This window comes from Rhopalosiphum padi, chromosome 2, assembly GCF_020882245.1.
Source record: "Rhopalosiphum padi isolate XX-2018 chromosome 2, ASM2088224v1, whole genome shotgun sequence".
In the NCBI taxonomy this organism is placed as follows: Eukaryota; Metazoa; Arthropoda; class Insecta; order Hemiptera; family Aphididae; genus Rhopalosiphum; species Rhopalosiphum padi.
This window is the reverse complement of record NC_083598.1, coordinates 47,777,166-47,803,404: the sequence shown is the minus strand read 5'-3', so window position 1 is coordinate 47,803,404 and position 26,239 is coordinate 47,777,166. Positions and strand designations below refer to the sequence as shown.

The 26,239-nt window shown below is 36.4% G+C and overlaps 1 protein-coding gene across 1 annotated transcript in view; it reads right to left on the bottom strand.

Annotated features, from left to right (window-relative positions):
* LOC132919384 (nuclear receptor subfamily 2 group F member 1-B) overlaps positions 1-26,020 on the bottom strand; it is a 51,221-nt gene extending 25,201 nt beyond the window's left edge. Inside the window, exons 1-4 of the mRNA XM_060980962.1 lie at positions 25,026-26,020; positions 13,285-13,434; positions 1,062-1,378; positions 414-672 (exon numbers count right to left, since the gene is read on the bottom strand). Of these exons, the coding sequence (XP_060836945.1) occupies positions 414-672; positions 1,062-1,378; positions 13,285-13,434; positions 25,026-25,374 (1,075 nt within the window). The 5' untranslated portion in view covers positions 25,375-26,020. The remainder of the gene's footprint in view (positions 1-413; positions 673-1,061; positions 1,379-13,284; positions 13,435-25,025) is intronic.
* Positions 26,021-26,239: the final 219 nt, after the last annotated feature.

The following is a 26,239-nucleotide window of genomic DNA, read 5'->3' as shown; positions in this document are numbered from 1 at the left end:
TTACATAGATATATGCAATGCATAGGTACATTTAATGTGCATTATTGTTAAAACGGTATTCTCTCGACTTTCTACACGCGACGCGCGTTATCGTTTCCTACGACTTTGGGCTACGTGACGGCCGATCATTGAATACTGCAACTCACAGTATTTAATATAATTTATTGTAATATCGGGGAAAAAAACGAATTTATAGGTATATACTTTCTAAATTACATGTCGTTACGACGGCGTACCCACTATTATACGATAAATATTGTATATACTATGCCTAATTACAGGGATGCAGTTAGCCGGGTTTAGTAGGATCCCGATACACTTTAGGTGGGAAAAAATTCGAAAAATCAAAACCTAATTATCTCTTCCCGTATAGCGATTATTGTTCGTCAGTTCTATAATGAGGCAAGACTTACCGGTGGTGAACAGGACGATGGCTTTCAGACAACTGTACTCAGCGGCGTCTACGTGAAGGGCTTTGAGTTTCTCCACCTGTTCTTGGAATATACGTATGTGGTCCATGAAAGCAACCACACGATCCGCGGCCATCGGAGACGCATGCAGCCCGGCTGCGGCCAATAGTGGGGCAACGTGCAGTGGCATCGAACACTGTGACGCGTTCAGTACAAACAGTTCACTCCAGACGAGCCTCAGCAAGGCCACTTGGTCAGTCACCTGGCAAGCACACACAATATCGTTTAAGTTTGTTGTACGAAAACGACAAGTTCGCGTGTGTCGAGTAGATATTATAAAGCATAATAATAACATAATATCATATATAGGCAACGATATTAAGGCTACATTAAACTTTCATCGCATTTAAAAATATATTTAATTTATTACATTTGCATGTCTGTCTATTTAAATGTGAATACGATCTATAACTGTCATGATGTTTATACACAAATAATAACACGTTGGTAATAAAGTGTATATATATTCAGATAAATCGAAATTAAAATTCGAATAGTATTGCAATTTTTTTTTTGTACCTCAAGTGATTATAGCGTTATTTTTCTAATCGAGATATGCATACGAGGGGGTTGCTGAATTTGGTCGCTCACCTGCAGGTCTGGGAAGAAGGGTATGTTTCGAGCCCATTCGACGGCGCTAAACAGTAACCTGGCCGCGAGCTCGCAAATGTTGTCTATGCCCATGATGTTGTTCGGTTGCATACACTGGCCGTACCTAGACGTCGGGTACGGTTCGGCGCGCAGCAGCAGCGATATATAGGAGGACAGGTACGAGTGACCGTTGAGTCCTACAGCTCCGACGGCAGCTGCCGCGGCCGCGGCTGCCTCGCCGTTGGCCAAGCACAGCTGACCGGGAAGTCCTGTGAGCCCGGGAGGTTGGCTGGCCGGAACTCGACCTCTCTGCACGGCTGTGGAAAAACGTACAAAAATACACATTAGCTTCAATACCACATGACATTATATGACAATATTGAATATAAATATATAATATATATTAAATGGTTTGACACGATTATATAATTATTGAATAAACTTCGCCTACAGCATACCGTTTAACGATCAGGTTATAATGATATGCCACGAAATACAATTTAGGTGGATTTCCGGTGTTTTAAATACCTATAATGTAATATTATGTAATTGTATGTAATGTTTTTTTTCGTATATTATAACGATAACAAATATTAATGTGGCCGCGGTGTTCGCATGAATTGACCATCATCCGTGCAATAATTTATAGTATTGCATAATAACGATTCATCATCATACTATTTAAATTGCTATTTTTTAATCAACAGATTTCAAACTCGCCGAATTTATATAAATTTATATATACGATGTACATGAGTATATTATGTATTGTTTTCGTAAGTTCTTGCGCTTTAGAATAAACTCAGAGTTATCGCTAACAAACAGTTACGACGCACATATTCAGCGTTCAATATGATATTATATAACTATCGGTATATTTTTTTTATTTTATTGACTATCGATTAACTACTGAGCTACTACCTATCATAATTCATAACGATAATAGTACATATTATTGTTTAACATGGAAATTTTCTAATGGTTTAACATAAATAATAATGCGCCAGACACTCGGGTACTGCACATTTTGTCGAACGATAATAGTAATTGTATAAAATGTCTCTATAGAAGTTATTGTTAACACGTATAAATCTTGTTTAGTGTCTTGCTCAATTACCAAGATAAATAATAATTTTCGTTAAGTATAAGAGAATGCTCGCTGAATATTTATGGGTGATTCGTTTTTTACAAAATAATTTTTAGTGAAGATAATTGAAAAACTTGTCAAACGGTAGAACGCAATCGCGCATATATAATGATAATATTTTGTCTAAGACTATATTATATAATATAGGTACACGTCAGACACTTGCCGCCATCGCAATACCCCCGGCGATCACAGGTAGGAAATAATACACGCACAATATTGTAATAATGTAACTCTATTCACCCTTGTCGATACATATACACACAATGTGCAGCTGTTATTGTGGATAGCGTCCGGTTTTCGTGTCGATTCCCATATATTATTATCATTTATCATTATTGTATACGCACCGCGCAAAACCGATCGAACGAGTTCGAACCCTTGACCGACGTCGTCCAAGTCGTCCCGTGTGAAGATGTCCCGTATGGGAATTTAATATATTAACGAACCGATATTCGCTCCGATCGCCGAACCCGTTTAGATCCAGTTATCGATCCCACGGAACTATAACCCACCCATTATACAGTGCATGCATGCGCCGGGGTGGTGACCTCTCGCGCCCCTGCGAAATAGTCGTGACAGTGGCGGTGGCGGTTTTTTACTTGTTTAAGTTTTCACGAAACTTGTTTTCTTTTTACGGGCCGATGTACGCGCTCATATTAAATACACTACCGATCGGTCCGATAGAGTTTCGTCCAAGTCCGTTGGAATGCAAAGAAAAATTCTAAATTAATCATCTCAATCGCCAGTCCCCTCTCCTCACCGAATGCCTAGGACATCTGTCGCAGACGACCCTTGTGTGGTTATGTTAATACATATTATACGCCATACCGGGACTGACGCGTCGAAAAAACCGTTGTTGAGCGTCATTGCTACCCTCCGGCGGCGACGACGGCTTAGAACGTCGTTTGTCCTACGAGATTTTTTCGAAATCTCCCCACACAGTGTATAAATTAACGTGTCAAACTTCGTATCAGTGGATATAGTTATTATTTTTAACGTCTGAACTCTCGCGGGACCGATAGTCCCGGAAGGATCGAAAGTTGAAAAAATGTATATACATAATATATAATGTATATATGCACTTCACTTTTTTTGGATACGATCTCGCATTAACGTTGAACAATATATGGATCTTATTGGTGAAGTCATAATAACAGTATAATATAACCACATTATAATATATTCCCATGGGTTAACGGTATATTTGGCGAATTTTTGAGATAATTTAATATTTTATTAAAAATATAATAATATATTCCTTGTTATTACACTTAACATTATAAGTGATGTGGGCAATTTATTATAAGTTAGTTTCTACTAAATTTTAAGATAAGAAAAAATTAAAAGAAGAAATATTATTTATTTATTTTTATTTATAATAATTGTCAACAGCGTAATAAATAAAAAAAATATTAAATTACATTTTTAGTTTTAACTGCAAGAGATCTGAATTTGTACACAAAAATAGATTTTAATTTTTGAATGTTCCTATTAAATTTTAAATTTACTGAAAAAAGCTGTTATTACAATGGACAATTAATCTAGTTCAGTTATTAGGTTAATTAGAAAATTATCAAACAAACTTTTTTATTTAGCTTAAATTAGTTTATCTTATCCTTTGCAAACAATAGAACGTTTGGACAAAAAAAAAAATAACAATTCGAGAGCCCACAATATAGACTATAGAGGTGTAATAATTGTTGTGTACTTTTGGACTATTCCCGCACCAAAACCGTTTATAATACCTAAAACAGATTCCACAGGATTAATGCAGTTGCGCAAAGTTACAAAAACCTTATAGTCATGATTCCAATTAATGTTTACCACTTTTTTTTTTTACACAAGCGTTCGATTATTACGATGGAAAAAACTGTAACATAGGTACGCATATACAGTATACACTATATATAGGAAGACATATATTATGTAGAAAATGTGCTCAATCACCGCGTGTTTATTTATTTTATTTTTAAGTTTTTCATTCTTCCGGTCAGTCGCAAACACACTCACACAGTATTATGTAATGATTTTTATTGTGCAATGTAAGACGGACGTGGTGGTCGAAAAAGATCATCGTCGTCGTGAAACACGGCCGAAGCACCTTCGTGTACGAATATTAGGACAACAAGACTCCGCCAAAAAAGGTCTGTTCTGTTCATTACCCACGCTCAATGCTTTTAACGAGATTGTCGACGTCAATGACGGAAAAAATATTATTATAATAATATATATATATATATTATATGCGTATATAAAATATTTAAAAAGTATCTGACGGACAATGGTCTTGCGCGCGCGATTTTAACGCCCTTCGGCTATCTCATTTGTAAAAATATGCGTAAGACCTCCCGCGCGTCTCTCTAGCACCACACCACCTCTTTTTATGGCGCTAATGAAAGTCCTGCGCTTACACACATATACGCGCGTTATTATATCGTCGTACATATGTATTACGCGTACACTTATAAATCGTAGTATAGTCGTTATGGTCATCGACGAGGCAGAATATTATTACATGCGTCGTATTTGCTGGGAATAATAAGAGCTGCTCAGCTCTCCTATTTTGACGGTATTATATATATATATATATATATTATATAATATATAACAATAAAACGGCTAGTAAAAAAAAAATTAAACAAAAAAACGTGCTTGTGTGATTATTATATGTTCGAAAAAGCGACTGGTACTACGCCTATTACTACTCGCGCGTAAACATAATAATATTATTATATTATTGAAAAAATAACATTTTAGGTAAGACATAAAATATTATATTCATTTATTATCTTTTAAAAGCCACGCGGACTTAAAAATTGAATAGAGGTGTTTCGTGGAGGAATCAGACTATATGTGTAGTCAATAATGGTCGTAGTACCTATGATCATTATACACACGTTCAAAACACACGAAATCAAAATATATTACACGCGCGTCGACGTAGTTTTGGCGAAATTTCACGTCCCCAGTTGACCGAATGCAGCGATTTGTTCCGGACACACGCTCACGAGACTTGACATGCAGTTACCTATTATACACATATATACCATAACTACTAATAACTATATATATTATATGGTCCTTGTGGAGGCGGAGGCTGCGAAGCTGAGGTGGTGGCGTTAATACGTTTTTCGTCGGACGACGACTGATAGGCGCGCGGGTAGGCTGCCAGCCGAGGGGGACAGCCCTATTAACGTGTCGTTTCGGTATCAAGTGGACGTGTAATACACCGTGTTCGAATCGATTCCATATAACGTCGTCGTCGTCGTCCGCACCGCCGCCATGGGTGGGCTTATCTCATTTGAACCGTCATAATACGACGGTGACGTACACACATAACATGTAGACACATTACGAGTACCTACGCTCTCATCATGTACGGTATACAATGTATACATTTATAAATATTGTATATCGGACGAGAGTTTTAATTTTCCCGGGCGACGGTTCGTTTTTTCGCATGAAGAATCCATTTTTCACAGCCCGGAGACGACCGCGACCGGTTGACGACGTGTGACAATATAATAATATGGACGTGACGAGAAAATGCGACACAGTCGTGAGAGATATTATAGCATATATATATCGTAGAGAGGACTTACATCGTTCGGCTGAATAAGAGAGTATAATAATACAATAACGATGATGCGATGATGACGTGTATAATTGTTCAATTATATTATAAATTATAATATTGTTGTTATTGTAACGCGTCTCTTTTCGCGTTTTCTTTTTTGCTCCCATAATAATAACGATAAAACGGCGAGATGATTTAACGAATTCCGTGGTAGTAATAGAGCTCGAATAGGAAAGATTATAGAAGGAATTCTGCTAAATAAAAATATTGACATTCTAAAATGAAATGTACTTGATCGTGACATATACAAATTATAAAATCCCAAATCCACTTTAAAATGTATTTAATACTGTAAACTTAAATTCTAATACATACGATATATTTATAAATTATACAAATGTATTAATATTCGGCCAAGGATAAACATTTATAAATATCTATTGTACACAAAAACTGACCAGCAGCTTGCAGATTACAAACAAGAAACAATAAAAATTAATTTCTCAATTCAAATTTCAAAAGTTATTGTAATAAATTAAAATTCAAAATACTACAATCGATAACATAGGAAATTAGGAAATGTATAGATCGTGCTGCAACACCTACCTTTTTGCAGCACATGTATTTTATAGCGCGTTAACAAATATACGAGTATACTAAACAACTAAACTACCTAATAAGTAGTGTACATTTGAGGCTTCTGGCCCCATTTTTACAGGGAGATAAAAAAAATTTAAAGCGGAATGTTCTCACTCCATTTTTAAATACTAAAAATAAATTTCCAATTAATTATTATAGTTAATAAAAAATTACTATATATAATATCCATAACCCAATAGTACGTAATTCGGTTAGCTATACCACAAATACCTATCTAATATTGACAAAAATATACTTAATAAAAAAATGAAACCACATTTGAAAAACTTCATTCAGCTCATACCGCCCTCCTCACCCGTCTCAGAAAAGCAGAAAAGGGTACTCAAAAATACCCCCCCCCCCCCAAAAAAAAAAAAAAAACGAATTCGAGCACTACGTCTTACCTGTATAACTAAATATCACATACAAGATATTAATAATATACAAGCCTCAAACTCCTATATATCCGTGTATAATGATAGTATGTGCAGCGTGCGTGAGTAAACCGCTATGCGTGCGGCTCTTTTTCTAAATATCATAAGGTACACGTCTGCGAGACGACGAGTGCGCCGGCGCGTGCAGTGTGCGAGAGTGCGTACATCGGCGGGGCGGCCTTCACCTTCGTATTCCCGTATGTATAATACACACACAAACAGGTTCAACTATCCTCTCCACCCCGGTCACCATCACTCGATCTACCGCGGTGCGATACACGGCTACCTCCGACCGTATATTATCATTTATCACTTTCGATTTTTTTCTCGTTTTTATATACAGTCCGCCGGAGCCGCCACTATCACCGGCCGATATTGTAAGCATTGTTTAGAATTCTCGAGTTCTATAATTCCGATACATTTTATAATATTAACACGCCACACGCGTTACGTATTATTTGATATTTATATACTATGATATTATGAATGGTATACGCCGATCGAGCGTTGATCGATGGACTCGAGAAATGACACCGATTCGACAGATACTATATAATATGGTGGCTGTGGGTTTCTATACGGTGTACTGCAGGTGGAAACGTGAAGATCTGTGCGCGATATTCGATTTCACGGGGCGGTATGACACGCTGCACGGCATAACTCACTGCCTTGAAACAAAAAGCGTGTAGGTATATTATTTAGGACATGCAACGCCCGATTTTCGAAGGTACGAGAGAGACTTTGACCGAATAATAATAGCGTCAGTTGTTATAAAAGTTCGGTAAAAATCATTACAAACGATTCGTAACGTTGTAATGTTATTTAGGTCGATACCCACAAGTACCTACGCTGTCGATGAGATCAATAATATACCGATCGTATTATTATTACTAGATGGAACATTGAAACTTCGTCGATTGGACAATGATAGTATATGTTGCAAACTTGCAAACGGGGAGGACTCGACAATAAATTACTATTATAAATTAAATTAAAAAAAAAAAATTAGCGCAATAATAATAATTGCAATTGTGCCGCGGCGCCGTATGCAATAGAACAATATTTAAGCCAAACAGACCGGCTAAATTTTAATGTATTCGCGAAAGTTCGAAATTTATTATTGTATACACGTATATATCGCGATGTATATTGTATAATGTATATGCGTATAAAACGGGCGCATTTGTTATCGTTCGCCACGGAACGAGGGCCTAATGAACCGGAATTAGGAAGAGCGCACCACTTTTTCGGGGTTATTATCTTCTTTGCACGAGATAAAAGTCTTTTTGGACCCCACAGCCGTATTACTGTTGATTATTATCATTATTATTGTAAGTATACACGGAGCGGCGCTAACGAAAACCGTGAGATATGATAACGCGTCTTTTTCGAATAAATACGACTGTCGGACTGTTGTATACTAATATTGTAATAACAATAATACTAACAAGACGTCACGTCATAAAATACCGTTGATCAGAAACCGAGCAAACGCGTCGTCGTCGATAAATTTAAATCTTAAACGCGCGAGGATTACCTACTACGACAGTACGACGATATAAATTCAAAGACATTACAGTACATTCAAGACACTCTCTCGAGTATCGTAAAAATGTATATAATATATAATAATAATATTGTCTCCGCGCGCAACGGACGAGGTCGTATATTGCCCGATCGCCCCGGGATCTATGCGGTGTTCAATATTTTAAATTTCTTCCGCGTACGAAGTTTATGTACATTGCATCGCACGCACCTCACACTACTAATATACGTAAGTATATACTAACTTGCTACGATTGCGAAATTATATTGCGCTCTCATCGTCGATAAATTTAAAAAAAAAAAACAAAACATTATTACTTCTCCGGACATGTAATTATTTTTATAGATATTGCAAAACACGTCGGATCCACTTCGTGGTGTCTTTGCCAAACACGCATTTTTGAACGATTATAATATTTGTATCACTACGGTTACTATACTATTATTACTCTACCTTTGTAACGCGGTATCACAATATCGCTGTACGCATAATACAAGTCAGCTATATAATCATTGGCTGCAGCGTAGAATGATTTAATATTAAAATAACATCACGGATCTACTTATTACATGCGTGTAACCACAGCGCGAGTACTGCGACAGATTATTCCGAATAATATTATATAACTGTTGTAGTTACCTATATATATAATAAGTGAAATATATATATATGCGGTCGCAATAATTACGCAACATTTGATTTCTGATCGAGTCGAGACGTCGTTCCATCGCACACATAAATTTCGTTTCATAAATAATATAAAAATACTTTGCGACTAGGTATATTACCTACTACGTTTTAATTTTTACGAACTCGTGTACGCGATAACACTTCATTCGCGCCCACGCCGGTATCGTGAAATCGTATAAGACGGACCGATTGGCAGACGGCCGACCGCGACACAAAGATATATATATATATATTAGTAATATATCTACCTATTATATGCGTACGGTATTAGAGTGTAGAAACACAGTTAGTGGTACGAACGAGAACATATTACAATAATATAATTATTATTGTTTATAGGTATAAAACGAGTCGGAGAATGAAAAAACAAGTGTTTAATAAGTTATAATATAATATAATATGTAACTGTTTTTTTGACCGAGTTAACAAAACTAGAATCGCGCGCAGACCAGTGTTGTAGAAATCGTATGCCTCGTAACGGTATAAACGAAATATCGCCCACGCATTAGTAAATTACACATGTATCTATATAATATATATATATTATATTGGCCGAGTGGTCGACTGGAGTTCGATGGTTGCTCAACGCCGTGTGTATACAATAGTCATAATATAGTAGTAGTAGTAGTAGTAGTAATAATAAATATAATAATACGCAATACTCGAAGTCCGCAGCCGCCGGTCGCTTTTTAGCTATATCTTGTGCATGCACCACGAGAGAAATATATAATAATATAATAATAATAATAATAATTCCTTATATATAGACACACACACACACAAGTAGATAGAGTGAGATACGGTTGCACGATAAACGATTCATCCGACAAATACGCCGTAGAGTTGTGGCGGTGGGTCGGTCGGACGGTGACGCAATACCGTTTTTCTGTCACGACCGTCGGGCAAAAAAAAATAAAATAAAAACAAAAAGTAATATAATAATACTCCGGAGAGACCACGCGAGAGATTCAAATGAGTCGGCGAGAGGTTAGGTTGAAACGCATAATATATATATATATTATATAGTATATTGCACACACGTAAAAACGAGATGAAAAAAATTCGCATATATTATATTATTGATATCATAATATTCGCTTTGTCCACCGCTCGTCGTCGATATACATAATGTCTATCGCGTTACTTTTCTCCTTCTCACCTCGTATATTATGTAGGTATACGATTTACAGATAATTCGATTCCGATATACAATGTGTCTGTGTGTAGAAATATTATATACAATATACATATATATAGGTAATGTATACTGTATATATAAAATATCTTTCATGTGTGTGTGTGTGTATGTATGTGGATTATTGGCTCGTACACGCTATTATTTATTATGGATATGGCTAGGTAGGTATATTACACAGAAGCCAGTAGTAAGGTATATACCGCGGCGGCGCGCGGGTCGTGTAGGAGTAAGATCGACCGCGGGGGCGACTGATGCCCGAGGGAGAGCGAGACCGGCCCCGTGCGAATCGAGTAAAAGTCTACAATATATATATATATATATATATATATATATATAGGTACCTATTTACACATACTCGGCGGAGACCGCAAGACAGATTAGATATAGCCGACGGCGACATTAGTATTGAGCGCTCGCGTGAGTGTGTGTATATAATGTATATATGTGTGTACGGATAACACGCGTAATATAATATTTATATATATTATACGCGAGTATATGTATGCGTGACTCGAGCAATTAACGGATTACATATATATACTTAACGTATACTTAGCTTTATATATACGAATACCTATATATACGTATATATAATATAAAAATCGTACGGACACAGAGTTTTCACAAATCGCGGTCTGTGTCGCTGATATGTTTGTTTGCGCTCTCGAAAATAATATTCGCGTATCTACGTATATATTATATCCTCTACTCGAGAGTATGTTTTATATACACACTTATATATATATATATATGTATATTATAATTAAAATAATATAATAATATATTATACAGAGATGTGTGTGTGTGTGTGTGTGGCGCACATCGCTGCAGTAATTGGTTTCACGGTGAAGACGCGCGCGACGGTCGTGCTTGGAAAGCGGATAAGGAGAAACGGCCGTACATAATATTATATTATACCGTTTATATACGTATACCACCTGTATTGAACCTACATTTATACGTCTTGTACATTGCAGGTACCACCGCGGCAAACTATCCTGTGCGCCAGACGACGATATACGTATTACGCCGGTGATGGTGAGGAGGAAAAGAAAATTAATAAATGATTGTTTGTGGATCCGCCGCGATATTCCTCTTACGCGTTCGTAGGTATATATATATATTGTATCCGTATACATGTAAAATGCGCACGTCTATTATCGTCTTTTGATTCCTATACTCGTATTAACGTTATACCTATACTTTTCCCAGGGAGTTGCAGGTCTTCGAACGCCGCGTGCGCACGTTTTCGCCGGCCGTCGACGGCGTCTGTATAGGTAGGTACCTACTTATTGCAGCGAACACGCCAAAACACGACGCTTATAACGTCGTGCCTACCCATAGCTATCCGCCTGTATATATATATATATATATATATAGTAATATAACGTTTAAACATACACCTACCTACCTATACGGTGTATTGTGGCGGTCAAAATTTCGAGGGAAAAAATGTATAAACGGCCATTAACGCGCGACGCGCAAATGAATACGACGAAGTCCGAAAAATTGTGGTTATAATTGAGACGTTTTGTGTAGTACGCCCTATATAGCGCTTTCAAAAAAACATTACGAACTCATTTTATATAATACATATCTATTCACGACTTTTCGTGTTTTCTTCGGAACGTGTCCGTGATGGGGCGAGGGAGAAAGAGTAAAACTTATTATATAGAATATAATATAATATACTATTACGATATCATATTATGGTTTTAGGCTCGAGGCGGCGGCGGTCAGACTCATCCGATGTGGAGGAGAATACGTGTAATATCGTATCGTATATTGTATAGAAACACTGATTAGTGAATGAGCCGGGCGTCGGGCACGTTTAGTCGCGGCCACTTCTTCCCTCGTTAACGCACAAACTCCGCGGCTGACCTTCTCGAATACGACGATTTCACGGATATTGCCCTCGATCGGCGTGTTCGGGTCCCAGCAGACCGTGGCGGACGGTGTGGCTACATCGGTTATTGGTGGCGGACGATGACGGCGGCGGAGGTGGTGCCGTAATGTGTATGTGCGCGTCGAAAAAACAAATCTCGTCCATAATGCGTATAGGCACGTTTTTTCTTCGCCCCGTTCCTCCGAGAATCCGTGAAATCGTATAATACACGCGTTATATGTGATATTATATTAATGGTACCCGTAGTAGTCGGACGATTATGTTTCCGTGGCGCGCGGTGGTTGCAGCGTAGAGGGGACGAAAAAAAATTGTATGTGATGACTCGTTGAAAACTTTTCTACGCCATAAATATTATGCACGGGATCCTTTTCAGATGAATGATACGGTTTGCGCATAGAGGTAGACACGGCTACATAAATATATATACACAACAATACTACGATATCAGTGTAATATTATTTTAATATACGCGTGTATGACGGGGCCACAACACCTCGACGGAACCCGATGCGTTGACCCGCCACCGTGAAGTGCAGCGGTGCAGGCCGCCTCGTCCTTGGCCTTGGGAATTTCGATATTTTAAAATTTTCTCGCTATATATATAGGTTCCCATTATAATAATATTATAATATTCTATAAAGTAGAGATACATTATTTTTATTCCTATACGAAATTTTACACACGCGATATACCAGTCGATTATACGCGCATTTCACCACTATGTCATTACCTATATATCATGTTTTAGTTCTCACGTTGTGTTATTATTCAACTAGACGATTTGATTGAAACCCATACACGACGAAAACGACGACGACGACGACGACGACGACCAATAGACCGCCGATTTGACACGGTGTGTCTTTATATCGACGGTCGGATCTCTATTATAATTGCTATTCACGTTACTCGCATCTCTTGGTCGGACCCCGTCCTCTTCCCCGTCCGTCACACTCTTTGTTTCCACCTTTCCGTCTATCGTTCGTTCGTTATTATTATTATCATATACTATACTTTATAACTTATAACGTAATAATTATTACCATCGTGGGACGGTAATTTATAATTTTATTTTTTCCCTACCTTCTCTGCGCATGCCCATTTTCAGACACTTTTTCAGCCGACAGTACTGACATTGGTTCCGGTGGTGTTGGTCGATGGGACAGTTCCGGCTGCCCCTGCACGAGTACGTGAGATTCCGGCGGACGCTCCTTTTGAAAAAACTTTTACAGCCTGAAAAACAGAAAACAGAATACCGTTAACGTCCACGTTTACATATTATTATTATTATAGGTCGTATATATTAAATTGATAATATGGACAATCAACAGATATATAAATGCATAATAATAATAATTTAATATATATTTTTAACAGTTATCGTAAAATGAACTTTCTTTGGAAGTTTGTATACGCATAAATCGCATAATAACACGCAATCATTTCATAATATCATAAATGTGTAGTTTGACAACTATATCAAGTTACGTTGTTATAAACCAGTCCGTTACTCGAGTATATAATATAGTGATTAAGACATTTAATGGACAACTAATATTCATCTATCACTGCTTTAAAATACACGTCGTTTAAACGTGAAATCTAATTAGTAACAATAAAATGGATTATACACTTATACAGGTATATAGGTATTTAAATTCAATTCTACATATTAAATAAATTATAATAAAGTTGTATATCTACAGGGTTTTTGACCGATATAATAAACAATATTCCTCGTTGAATAATGTAACTTTATTGTGCTCATCGATGGAAAATAAAATGACTATCTTTTAAATGTCAATCATTAGCATAATATGGGGTGTCTATAATAAATAAAAACGGGTTCTGTATAGTGGTTGAGTATATAATATTATTGTGGAATGATAAGTCATATTATGCATTTCTTTGGAATTATTTACCCCGATCATTATAATGATTCATACGTCAATGTTTAAAATTGATGTATGATAATATATACATATATGTATAATATGTATGTATGAGTCTTTGAAATTTTTATTGATACCGACTAACAGACGTGCACTTTAATGTTATAATATAATATAAAAATTAGATACCCAAACATAGAGTAAAATATGATTTCTGTATAGCATCCATTTATATTATGTCTTTTAGTTATAGTACTATGAAATTATTTCTTATTCATCATCGAGTGCTGTAGTCTAACTACTCTATCTATACATTTTACTTAAAAAAAAAAAAACTTGTAAATAATTACACGCCATATAGGTTAAATTACATTACATTTCATTTCCTACGTCGTGAATTGAAATAAATGCAATTTGAATACTGTACTACATGGTAATCGACGGTGCTTTGTATTTAAATTTTATTTATGCGTTCATTAATGTCAAACACCGTAGTTGGATCGTAAATCAATATTTACGCGCTAAAATGTTTATAATCGAGAATGTTAATCATTTTTGCATAATTATTTATTGCCACACAAATATAATATGTACCTGTATTATGATATCTAATGTTTTATTAAAACAATATAGACATATAAAGTGTTTAAATTCAGAATGTTTAATTTAAAAAGTAAATTTGGTCTTTAAATTTTTTAAATTTTAATACTTTAAAAGAAGAATTTGGTTCGAAGTAAAAACGTTATCAAACTCAGTATATAATATTCTGTATATAGGTCTGTACGAGTATAATATAATAGTCTTATTTTCTCAATTTCTGCCACGATAAAATGTCCTTTTTACCAACGATTTTTACGATTTTATCAAAATAAAATAAAAATTCTTAGTCGGGTGTAATATTTTGTTGCGAAAACTTTTATAGTACATTAATCGAGATCCTAAAGATTTGAGGAAAGAGTTGCTCGAAATAATATTATAAATCAACATAACGTAAACGTAAAAATAAGATTCGTTTATATACATCATCGAGCCCGGGTGGAGCGATTTCACAAGTGGTTCTATAAGGGTTGGTAGTGCGAGCTGGGCGAGGTTGATCTATAAAGTATACTTGTTTGCGTGTGTGAATTGGAGACAAGCGTGTAAACAATAGCAATATAAATCATAATAATAATACAACGCTATATAAAATTAAAGGTACTTTTGCGATCCGTAAACGATACCTCCCCATTACCACCCCACAAAATCACACTGCCGCATATTGGAGATCAATCGACACTTGAGATCGGACGACTTTACCGGCGGTGCATCTATACGCATATACCTATTTATTTACGTATTATATAAATATTATGCATAATATAAACGGACGAGGTAGGACGTGCGATATCGGACGATTTCCCAGCGAGCTCTACATTTACAAGAAATATGTAATTACCCCGCAGTGCCGCGCGAATGAGCTGTACACACACACATAAAATCATTACATTAATCATATACGACGTATAATATTATAACATTACAATCGCGTAGTATAACGACGTTTCGATCAAAAAAAAAAAAAAAAACAACCGAATCTCACGTGTAACGCATATAATATAATATATTCATGTACAATATGAGTAAAAAAAAAAATGTACAGAATCGTTCCAAGCTCGACCTAAAGATTTCTCCCGCGCACACACACACACACACATCATCCGCGATATTATAATATACGCAAACATTTTGTGCGCGCGCGTGCATAATGTCATAATAGACACGGCATGATGTTATAACGCATACACATTTATACACACACACACACACACACACACACACACACCAATACACATTGTATACCTATAGGTATTATGTTATAGGTGTACGACGACGGTAAATAACGCGTGTCCATATATATATATATATATATATATATACGATATAATAACAGTACGCGCACATTCCGATCACCCTGTATGTATATATATATATATATATATAGGAATAAGACGTACACAATGGGGATCCGAGAGGAGACCGGTTCCCACGGCATCATTCGCGCCGTCGCCCAGTCTCCTCTTCTCGTCGACTAGCTCGTTCGCCCGCTCGTCCTCCTCAACAGGTTTGGGGGCTCGCGCCACACACACACACACATCCGTGCGCTTACGTATACGCGCGGATTTACGCAAACTCGTGTGCGCGTGTGCGTCGCGGCGGCGGCGGCGGCGGTTAAGCCACCACCGGCCGACAACAATGATAATAATATAACGATAACGATAATGATAATGATTATGATAATAGTAATAATAATAATAATACGGTGTGTTACGACTATTATTATATTATACACCGCAGCAGACGTGGACACGACGACTATATATATTATAATAATATAATATATTATCGAGGAAACGGTTCGGCGCGAGGAACTATCCTCACAAACGCCCTCGCTTCATTCCATCGTCTTCGTCGTCTTCGTCTTCGTCGTCGTCGACAACAATAAGCCTCTCTCGATTTTTTATTATTATTATTATTTTCTTTTTTTTACACAGACTTCTCGTACACATCGCGCGTCGCATTCCTCGATAGTATTATATGTGTGTGTACACTTTTTTTCGTCAATCATTTCTCTCCCGCCGCCGCCGTCCTATCGCTGGATTTTTATATATACCTACCTAGCTATATAATATCGTCGTCATTATGAACATAACAATATAATATATTAATAAGTTTATACACTCGCGCGAGTCGACCGAGGCGGCGGCGGCGGTACGCGCGCGTGTCGGAGAAACATATATAAATTACTACGACTTGGAAAATACTTATGGCTAATAACATATTAATATTATATAGGACGTCGAAACTCCGAGACCGCGTCCATATAGCGCTTGCGTTTAATAGCGGTTTATACGCCTTCGCCGCCGTCTGATGTCTATCTTATATATACGTTTATACATGTATATAGGTAATATTATTATTATATTATTATGCGCGCGGAGACGGATTAACGAATTGGCGGGCGCGCGCGCGCGAGTGTATAGGTATATACCTACGAGTAATATGTATTTTGTTTGTCGTTATATTGCCGGAGAACCGATACATAATATAGTGTATTATATACTGTAATTTTTGAAACGGTACTCTACTTCGACATTATATCTCTCGAATAGTTTTAACGTCTCATGAAATATTGGTTTTGTTTTGTCTTAGGTCATAACTTTTTAACTTTTTTGAATACATCAGCATATATTTTTAATTTTTCTGAAAAGTCTATGTATAAAAAATCGGATTTTGAATTAGTATGTAATAAATTAGTAGTTTAGTATATTTAAAATTTGTCCGAGCAGAGTAATGGTCCGACATTTATTCGCGGGGTCTACCCGGCCTGTGCCACTCCACTCTGCTCATCTAAATTTTAAATACTCATAACTGCTGATGGGTCAAGTTCGACTCAAAAATGACAACAATGCATTAGCCAGCTTTAAACGCTCAATGACGTTTATTAAATAAAAAAAAAAATGCGCGTCCTTTATTAAAACTATAATATTCATTATTATGATGGCACCTATATCTATTATATTAATTATTAATGACACTTCTATCCGTCTATTATGTTATTGTACTACGTTAGAACGATTAGTAATCATTTTTTAACAACTCATCATTATGATTTATGAATATATTTATATCTATGTACCTATGTACAGTATATTATCGCATGAAATATGCATAAGTACCTAATGGATATGGATAACCGATCAAAATTGTTTGTATCACATTTTTAAAATATAAAATTATATTTAACGTGACAATTAAAAAATGTCACCCATACGCAATATATAATTAATATGTGCGAAAGACCTATCCATAATTACGTCACTTTAAGTTATATTACACATTTACTAACATCATATAATTGACTATTTTTTTTTATTAAATTGACAGGTATTACCTTCTAATAATGAAACACTAATATATATCTGACTTTTTACTCCACAAAATATAACGAAAATAAAATCTTATGTTAGGGATGAACTGCAGCATAATGACAAACATTTCTGAGTGATAAATAGGGTGAAGTGTTTACATTGGTATACGTATACAATACATATATCTACTTATTATATTATATATGTTATGTTATTTATAACTTTTTATCACTCTCTCTCTCTCTCTCTCTCTTTTGTTGATGATGAACTACTACACAAAATATTTTCAAATTTGTATGTTTAACCGTTTTTTTTTTTAATTCAGAGGCTTATCTATAGGTTTACGAATATTGAATAAAATCCTAACGTTTTGTACATCGTGCGAATTCCATTTAATAATGGTCACGGTCAATAATTATAAGACTATATAATATTATCGTTAATAAGAAATTAATTTATACACTTATTGGTACGTATAATACCTATTATATCAACGAAAACATAAAATATTATTTAGAAAATAATATACAATATTTAAGTACTATATATCTGTATACATAGGTAAATCTATGAAACGCGTTTTATTCGCTTTCAGATAATATCTGATATATAGCTAGGAAACTACGCGGCTGTAGGCACGTCTCATAGATTGAATTATTATGAATATAATAAGCATATAGTATTATATTATAATAATAGCTATATGTATACACGAGTTAAATCAGTTCGAATCAATCGGGCCACGAGGCGTTTCCTGTGCCGCCACGGTCGAGATTTCTATATGTATATCTTTACGACTATATATGTATGTATACTTACCCAATTACACCTATTACACGTTTAAAATACGATATGATAAGACATACGATGATAATTATATAATTAGATGAACGTTGTTTAAATACGTGAAATATTCGACGACGTGCGTATTTACAGATAATATACTCGTGTATAATAATAATATTAAAAAAAATATATTAATTAAAAGACGTATAAAAAATAATAATTATAATATCATCGGACCTTGTTCCATTAAAATACTCTCAAAGGTCTCGCGATGATGATAAAATATTACACATTGGTATCTATACAGTATAATATACAAACGACGTGTAGATATGATATACACATTACGACGTGAAACATATAATATTATACACACAATACAAAGTCGTTGAATATTCAATGTTACGATAACAATTTTGATTTATGCGCGCGCTACCGAAAAACAAAAATCATATATATATATATACTTGGCCGTATCGAATAATATTATATAGGTTATAATCCACAAACGTTTTAGAATATTCTTGTGTTGAAGGTGAAACTAAAAAAAAAAAAAAAAGGTTACATCGCTCGGTGTATTATACGCGAACTCGCGGTATATTTTGTGAAGTAAACATATTCTACTACATAATAATATTATATATCCATATATGTATGTATATATTATATGAGTACTGCAGTGTGTACACGGCACAGCATATAATATACTACATATTATGACTCAACAAATTCTTTGCCAATTTTTATTTATCCTATAAAATATATATATTTATTTTTTATAAAATATTAATAACGTTACGTGTTGTATACTAATATGTAGCTATAGGTATATGCGTATAATATAACGTTAAAGCCGCGGCTTATTATTCAAATATAATATATATTCTACTATCTCACGCGGTGCAGTGCATTGCGTATTTACCGCATATATCATAACATAATATACAGTTGAGCCGTTGTTTGATTACGCAGAATTAATTCTTTAATCAGTTACGCACTCGTTTTAATAACACCCATCTACCTGTCTGTCTTTATATACTGCACGTATACGCGTGTACGCATTATTATACCGTATATCTCTGGAGCCCGGCAGACGCCGTGAGCATAGTGTACGCGCATACACTTTACACCCTTCTGCAGACGCGCCGTGACCCTTTATCCCGATTTTTTGCGCTTTTTTTTCACCGCGGTCAGGTTACTGCAACAGCAGCAGCAGCAGCGTCAGCAGCATCAGCAGCAGTCTTTCAGATCTCTCCGCTTCACCGCGGGCCATGGCTTATTATTTTGTACCCCGCCACATCACACTCCTCACGCCCGCGGGGCGTTTAATATTACACGATAGTTTCACTGTACAGCAGCTAATTAAGAGACACCACCGCCGCCGACAAAACAGAATATAGTACAATTAAAACGCGTCGTATATACACACAAACAAAACGGGTGGTACACACTACGCTATACATATTATATATATATATATATATACGTATACAAAGGTACGCGCGAGCGTCGGACTCGTGCCCGGGTCTGAGACACGAGGGGGAACAAATACTAATAATAAAAAAAAAAGATCACGTTAACAAAAAAATAATAATAATAATAATAAAAAACGGAAAACAGAGAGGCTATACGGCGGAGAGAGAAATGAACTGCTGCTTTGTGATAATGAAGGGTATGCGCCTACGCTCGCGCCGTCGTCGTCGTGCGGGATTCGTTACCGGGACCGACCGGCCTGACTTCTAAAATGCGGTTTATATTATCGTCATTATCATTTGTGTCGTTCTCGGCGTGGTCATTATAAAAAAAAAAAAAAACGGGAGTAGGTATATATATAAAAAAAAAAAATTGTAAATGAAACGGCGTCGGTGGTGCAACAATAACAATATTCGTGTATACTTATGCACGGGCGTGTAAATACGTTGTGGAACGTGGTCATTTAAATGGGGGTAAAAAGATTTTTTTGTTTCTGTTTATCACTCCGCTTCACTTCTCTTTCTTTCTCACACTCTCCTCTAAAATCTCCACGGGGCGAATTATTTAATAAAAACGTAGTGTGAACTACCCCCCGACTATTATTGTACAGTGTACAGTTAATAATATGATAATAAGTATAAAATTACACGACGCGCGGATAAGGATGCTGGTTTTTTTTTTCAAATAAAATGCGTCTTGGGGACTGCTAGATTCGGACGACAAGATAATTTCATATTGTGTTTAATTATATACTTGTAGAAAAACATACCTATATATGCCTTACCATTATACTAATATTATATTATTCAAAATCTAGTAACCCTACTATAATATACAGCCAAGGTGGTATATAGATCATGTATTTACAGGAATAATCAGCGTGTAAACGGAAACATAATAATTAAGTTAAAATATATTATTGTTGAACACGCGATTTATATATTTAACAACTAGCAATCGTTTACTTTCATCTGTCTCAGATTTTGCCAATAATGAACCTGTATTAAAATATTTTAAGTTAAGTACTGCATAAATATACATATATAGTACATATACTATACATATGCATATTTGTAAACCAGCAGGTATCATTTACAAGTAACACGATATATTTATTTAAACTGGACTTGTATATTTTTTTTAAGAGCACGTGTTCAAGTGGTTATTATTTACAGGAAAACTGTATTATATATAATTGTCCCACTTATTATTTGCACATTTTCGTTACATTTTATATTCAATAGGTATAGGTACGTATATAATTATTATTGGTATATCGGCAAATTTAATTATGAGTATAGTTTTTTTTTAAAAACAACATAATACTTGTTTAAAAAAATGTCTAGTTGTAGGTTTTTGTTAGATTACCTAGCTCTGTAGTTAAAATACATGTTTACTAAATCTAATTGATTTCTCGATTTGTGACGAGGCGTCAAATTATAGTATAGGTGCCGATGCACATAATACATTAAGGCACGTGCACCTGTTGCGAGTATATTATAATATAAAGGTTAATGCGAAAATTAACATTTCCATCGGAAACCGACAAATCATCGTTGTCGAGGGGTTGTTCACAGTGCATAATATACATCAGCAACAGGTATAAATGTATAACGCAAAACACCATATCACCTCCCCGCAGGAGCGTTTCTGAGCGTTATGTGTATTACCGAGTATATGATATATGTTATGCGTGTAAAAAATGATAATAGTTTTCATGGGATGTAATATATATATAATGTGTTCGTAATTTTACGCAATATACATGGTATATTATTCGGTACAAGTCAAGCACTTAAATATAGTTTTAATTTATAAACAAAACAAGGGATTTATTGCGGTCATATTATTTTTGTTTAACTTTATTTTATTTTATTTTTTTTTGATATTTAATATCAATAGCCGATTATAAATTGAATATACAATTGGGATTTTAGAAGAGTGGTGGTGCTTGAGCACACTACATAGTTTAAAAACATATAATTTCAATAATTTTTGTATGAACAGAGTCAATTCAAAATCGGTTTACAAAATCAATCGGTTTATCATAATATGGAAATTTATAAACATCACATTTAACGACTTGTCTAACCACGATACGATTGAATAATGTTATACCTTTAGCTATATTTCTACATTTATACACATTATAGGTACAGTATTACACTTCAAACATATAATACACATGTATAATATTTTGACTCTCATCAACGAGGCAACCGGTTAACCATCATGCTCGTGTCTACGTGCAAACTGTGTAGGTGTTTTTAGGTATTTTGAGATTCTTACTTATAAATCCCTCGGCGCGTAAAACAGAAAAAAACATAACAAACGCTTATTATAATATGGTAGTCGGTATATTAATGGAAACCGCGCGTGTTTGTATATAAAACTAAAGCAATATAACTACGATGACAAATTGGACACGGTCTACCGCGGTTAGAAAAATCGTTTAGTCAATTATACACTTTAATCCACTGTTATATACAGTGTTTAACGTGCGTACAAATACTGAGGTGTGATTGCTAGCCCGTGCCTTACGATATTGCAGCTAGGCCGGCGTGGTCAATGGAATTTAAAAAATATGTATAATATTTTATAGCATGTACACATTTGTTTTTATCGGAACATTGATATTTAAATAGGTATAATACACACTAACATTTTATTGTTAGAAACATTTAAAACGCGTTTTTTTACTACACCGCAATATATGTATATAATATATATGCGTATATATACGTGACAGATTTTGCAATAAAGTTGTATTCTACTAATATGTATAAATATAGGTACTGTTTGAATGTGCAATTTTTTCCTCAACTAGCTGTAACGTGCAGTAGCCTGTCCGTAATTATATATGTGCATTTATAAAATAATTTTATGTTAAATATAACCATATAGGTGCATGTATATTGTATATTAATGGATATCTCAACCGCGGGTGTGATAGGTACATTGTAGATGCACTATGCATACGGATCCTGAAGTATAAAAACATAATATTATTTTAAACGTAATTTTAGTGTGCAGACGAAAGAATCGCCGATGCTAATATTTGTTATTTATATATAAATTATCACTATTATTGTGTAATAATATGTGTTTGAAATTTTTCAATTGGCTGCAGTACTTGCAGTAAATGAAAAAAAAAAAACTCGTTTCTCAATAAATGATGGCGTCATAAATTTTTAAGCGTGTTATTTTTGAATTTCCAAATCACTTTATACATACAAGTACATCTGCACGTGCATATATATATATACACATGATACATATTATATTGCATTATATTTTGTAAATGGTTATTTGTCCAAATTGTCCAATACATATAGTGAAACGGAATACCCGGAAAATTTGCTATGCTGCAGTATACCTATCACACGCCGTACCTACTCACTACCTACATAGTGTATATTATATGATCATAACTTATTTCTAAAACCGATTTAAAACTCGACTCGGTGAACACTGCAACTTCTCTTATTATTATAATTATTACTGAGCTACGGCCTGCTGTAGCACTGATATTATTTTTTCGTACGTCAAACGACAATATTATATATATTTTATACGCGTTTAACGCGTTCATCGTTTTCAGATTATCGCACGTGATGATATCTCAATACTCCGATTTTATTATACGCAAATCGTATATAGCCATATTATATTTTATGTTATTAGGTAGGTACTATATATTATAGGTACGTACGGGGGAGTCGGTCGGCTCGGCGAGGACCATCGCGCGCGTCGCAATGTTTACATTTTTGAGGGGCGGTGGCGGCGGTGTCGACGTATTATATTATATTATTATTGTATACGTATATACACATGCATCGCGGGCGGGTGTCGGGCGCGAACACAAAAAAAACAAACCCACTCAGATGAGTCGGCGGCGTCGGTGGCAGCAGACACACGTCGGGTTATGACCCGCCGACCGGTTGACCCAAAGGAATCCGGTTCTGGCGCGCGGACAGTCATCGTTCGCGCGCGCGTGTCCGCGTGTATATTATATTATATTATATATATTATTATGGTGCTCACCGGCGCGAGATCGGAAACAACCGGACCGTATTAAATTTTATTATTATCATTTTTATCATTATTATTTTTTAATGATTACCGTAAATAGCGTGCGGATAAATTCGCGTGCGGCGCCGACCGCGGATTCAGCACTTTTATTATTATAATTTTTTTTTTTTTATCGCTCTTTAATTTTCCTCTACGGCCGTCCTCCGTCTGGGAGTCGAAAACAGTCGAGACGACCGCTCGAGGATATGAAATTAGAATAATTAATATATATTATAATATACTGTAAAATAAATACCGAGCTGAAGGAACTGTAATAAAATAAAATATATAGGATTATTATATAGGTTCGTTTATCGGCGGACAGCTCGTCATTGAAACTTCAATCGAATTATACGAGTATATATATGTGGTATTGTGGTATTTTTACCGCGTTTTCTCGCCACGCGATCGAAGAAAAAACTTTTATTTTTTCGAAATATGCCTACTTGTAAATATACCTATTGATCGTTTATTTTTTTAATTTTTAATTTATTTAGGGTGAAAAATTATTATTATATATTTTATAAATTTTTTTTTATTCGTAAAATTTATTTTTTACTCGTTATTGGAATTTTTTCGTCGGAAATTTTTGAACATTTAATATTTTACGATAATGAAAAATCATATTTTTTAAATACTTTATAAATAATATATAATATGCGCAATAACGCGCATATTTTTTACAAAAACTGACCTTCGCAAGTGAATTGTCCGTAGTGTTTACCGCTGCTCTTGTCACCGCACACGACGCATTCGATGTTCTGTCCGTTCTTGTCGCACTGTCCGCCGAGCGTGACCAGCGATCCGCCGGACTGCGAGCTGGCCGTTCCCGGCGTGGTGCTCTGCTGCGGCTCGTCCAGATGGTGGCCGCCACCGCCGGGCGGGTCGCGCCACGCCGGCGTCACCAACGCCATGCTCCGGGTGAATCCGCCGAGATCGTGGTGGTGGCCACTGGTCAGCAGGTCCGGCGGCCCACCGTGCGGCGGGCCCTGATGCGACGGCGGCGCGGCCGAACCGCCGGTCGGGCCGCCGACGCCGGTCATGCCGGGACCGCCGCCACCGGACACTGTGCATAGTCCGCCTACCGCCGCGCGACACACCGCGAGGCCGTTATGCGGAATAATAATGGTGCTTGCCGGTGTGAACCTGAGCTTCCGCTGAGACTGTCGGGCTGATGGCCCGACTTCGCGGCAGTGGTGGCGCCGGTCGCTTACCGGTAAACCGCCAGGTGCCGCAGCGCGAGATCTCGCTGTTCGGCCGAACTGTTATACAGTCCGCGGCGTAAAAACACTGAACAAACGTTTTTTTAAATTATTTTTCTTACCAATAACACATATAAAATCGACGAATATTATTTTTCCGATACGGCACAGAGTAGAAAAAAAAAAAAAATTACCCGATATTGTTAACGATTATTTTTCGTCTCGTCTGGTACCGATTAAAGACGCACAAAAAATAAAAACAAAAAAATAGATTTCGAACGATAAAATATAAAATTCCCACGCGCGTAATGTGGCGGCACGGACGACGCTTACGACGACGATCGTTTCGGATTTTTGACCTTTCGGAGACCTGGCGGCCGCGATCCCAGATCGGAGTGAACTGACCCGCGGGCCACCGGGTTAGGTTAGTAGACCCGACCGGGGAGACCGGTGCGCGGCGGCGGCGGCGTGCGTACACGACGGCGAAGGCGACGGTGCTGCTGCCGCCGCCGCTCCCCTCCACCGCCGTCGCCATGGCGACCGGGGCGCCCGGTGCGCTGCCATTGGCTCCCGACCCGGCCACCTCTGACCAATTCACACGCGCGGTCGCGGCCCCCGGTGACACAGACCGTAGCGCGCGCTACGACGGAGGAAAACCCCGTCGGCCGGCGCGGCGGTGGCGGCGGCGGGCGCCCGGCTAGGCTAT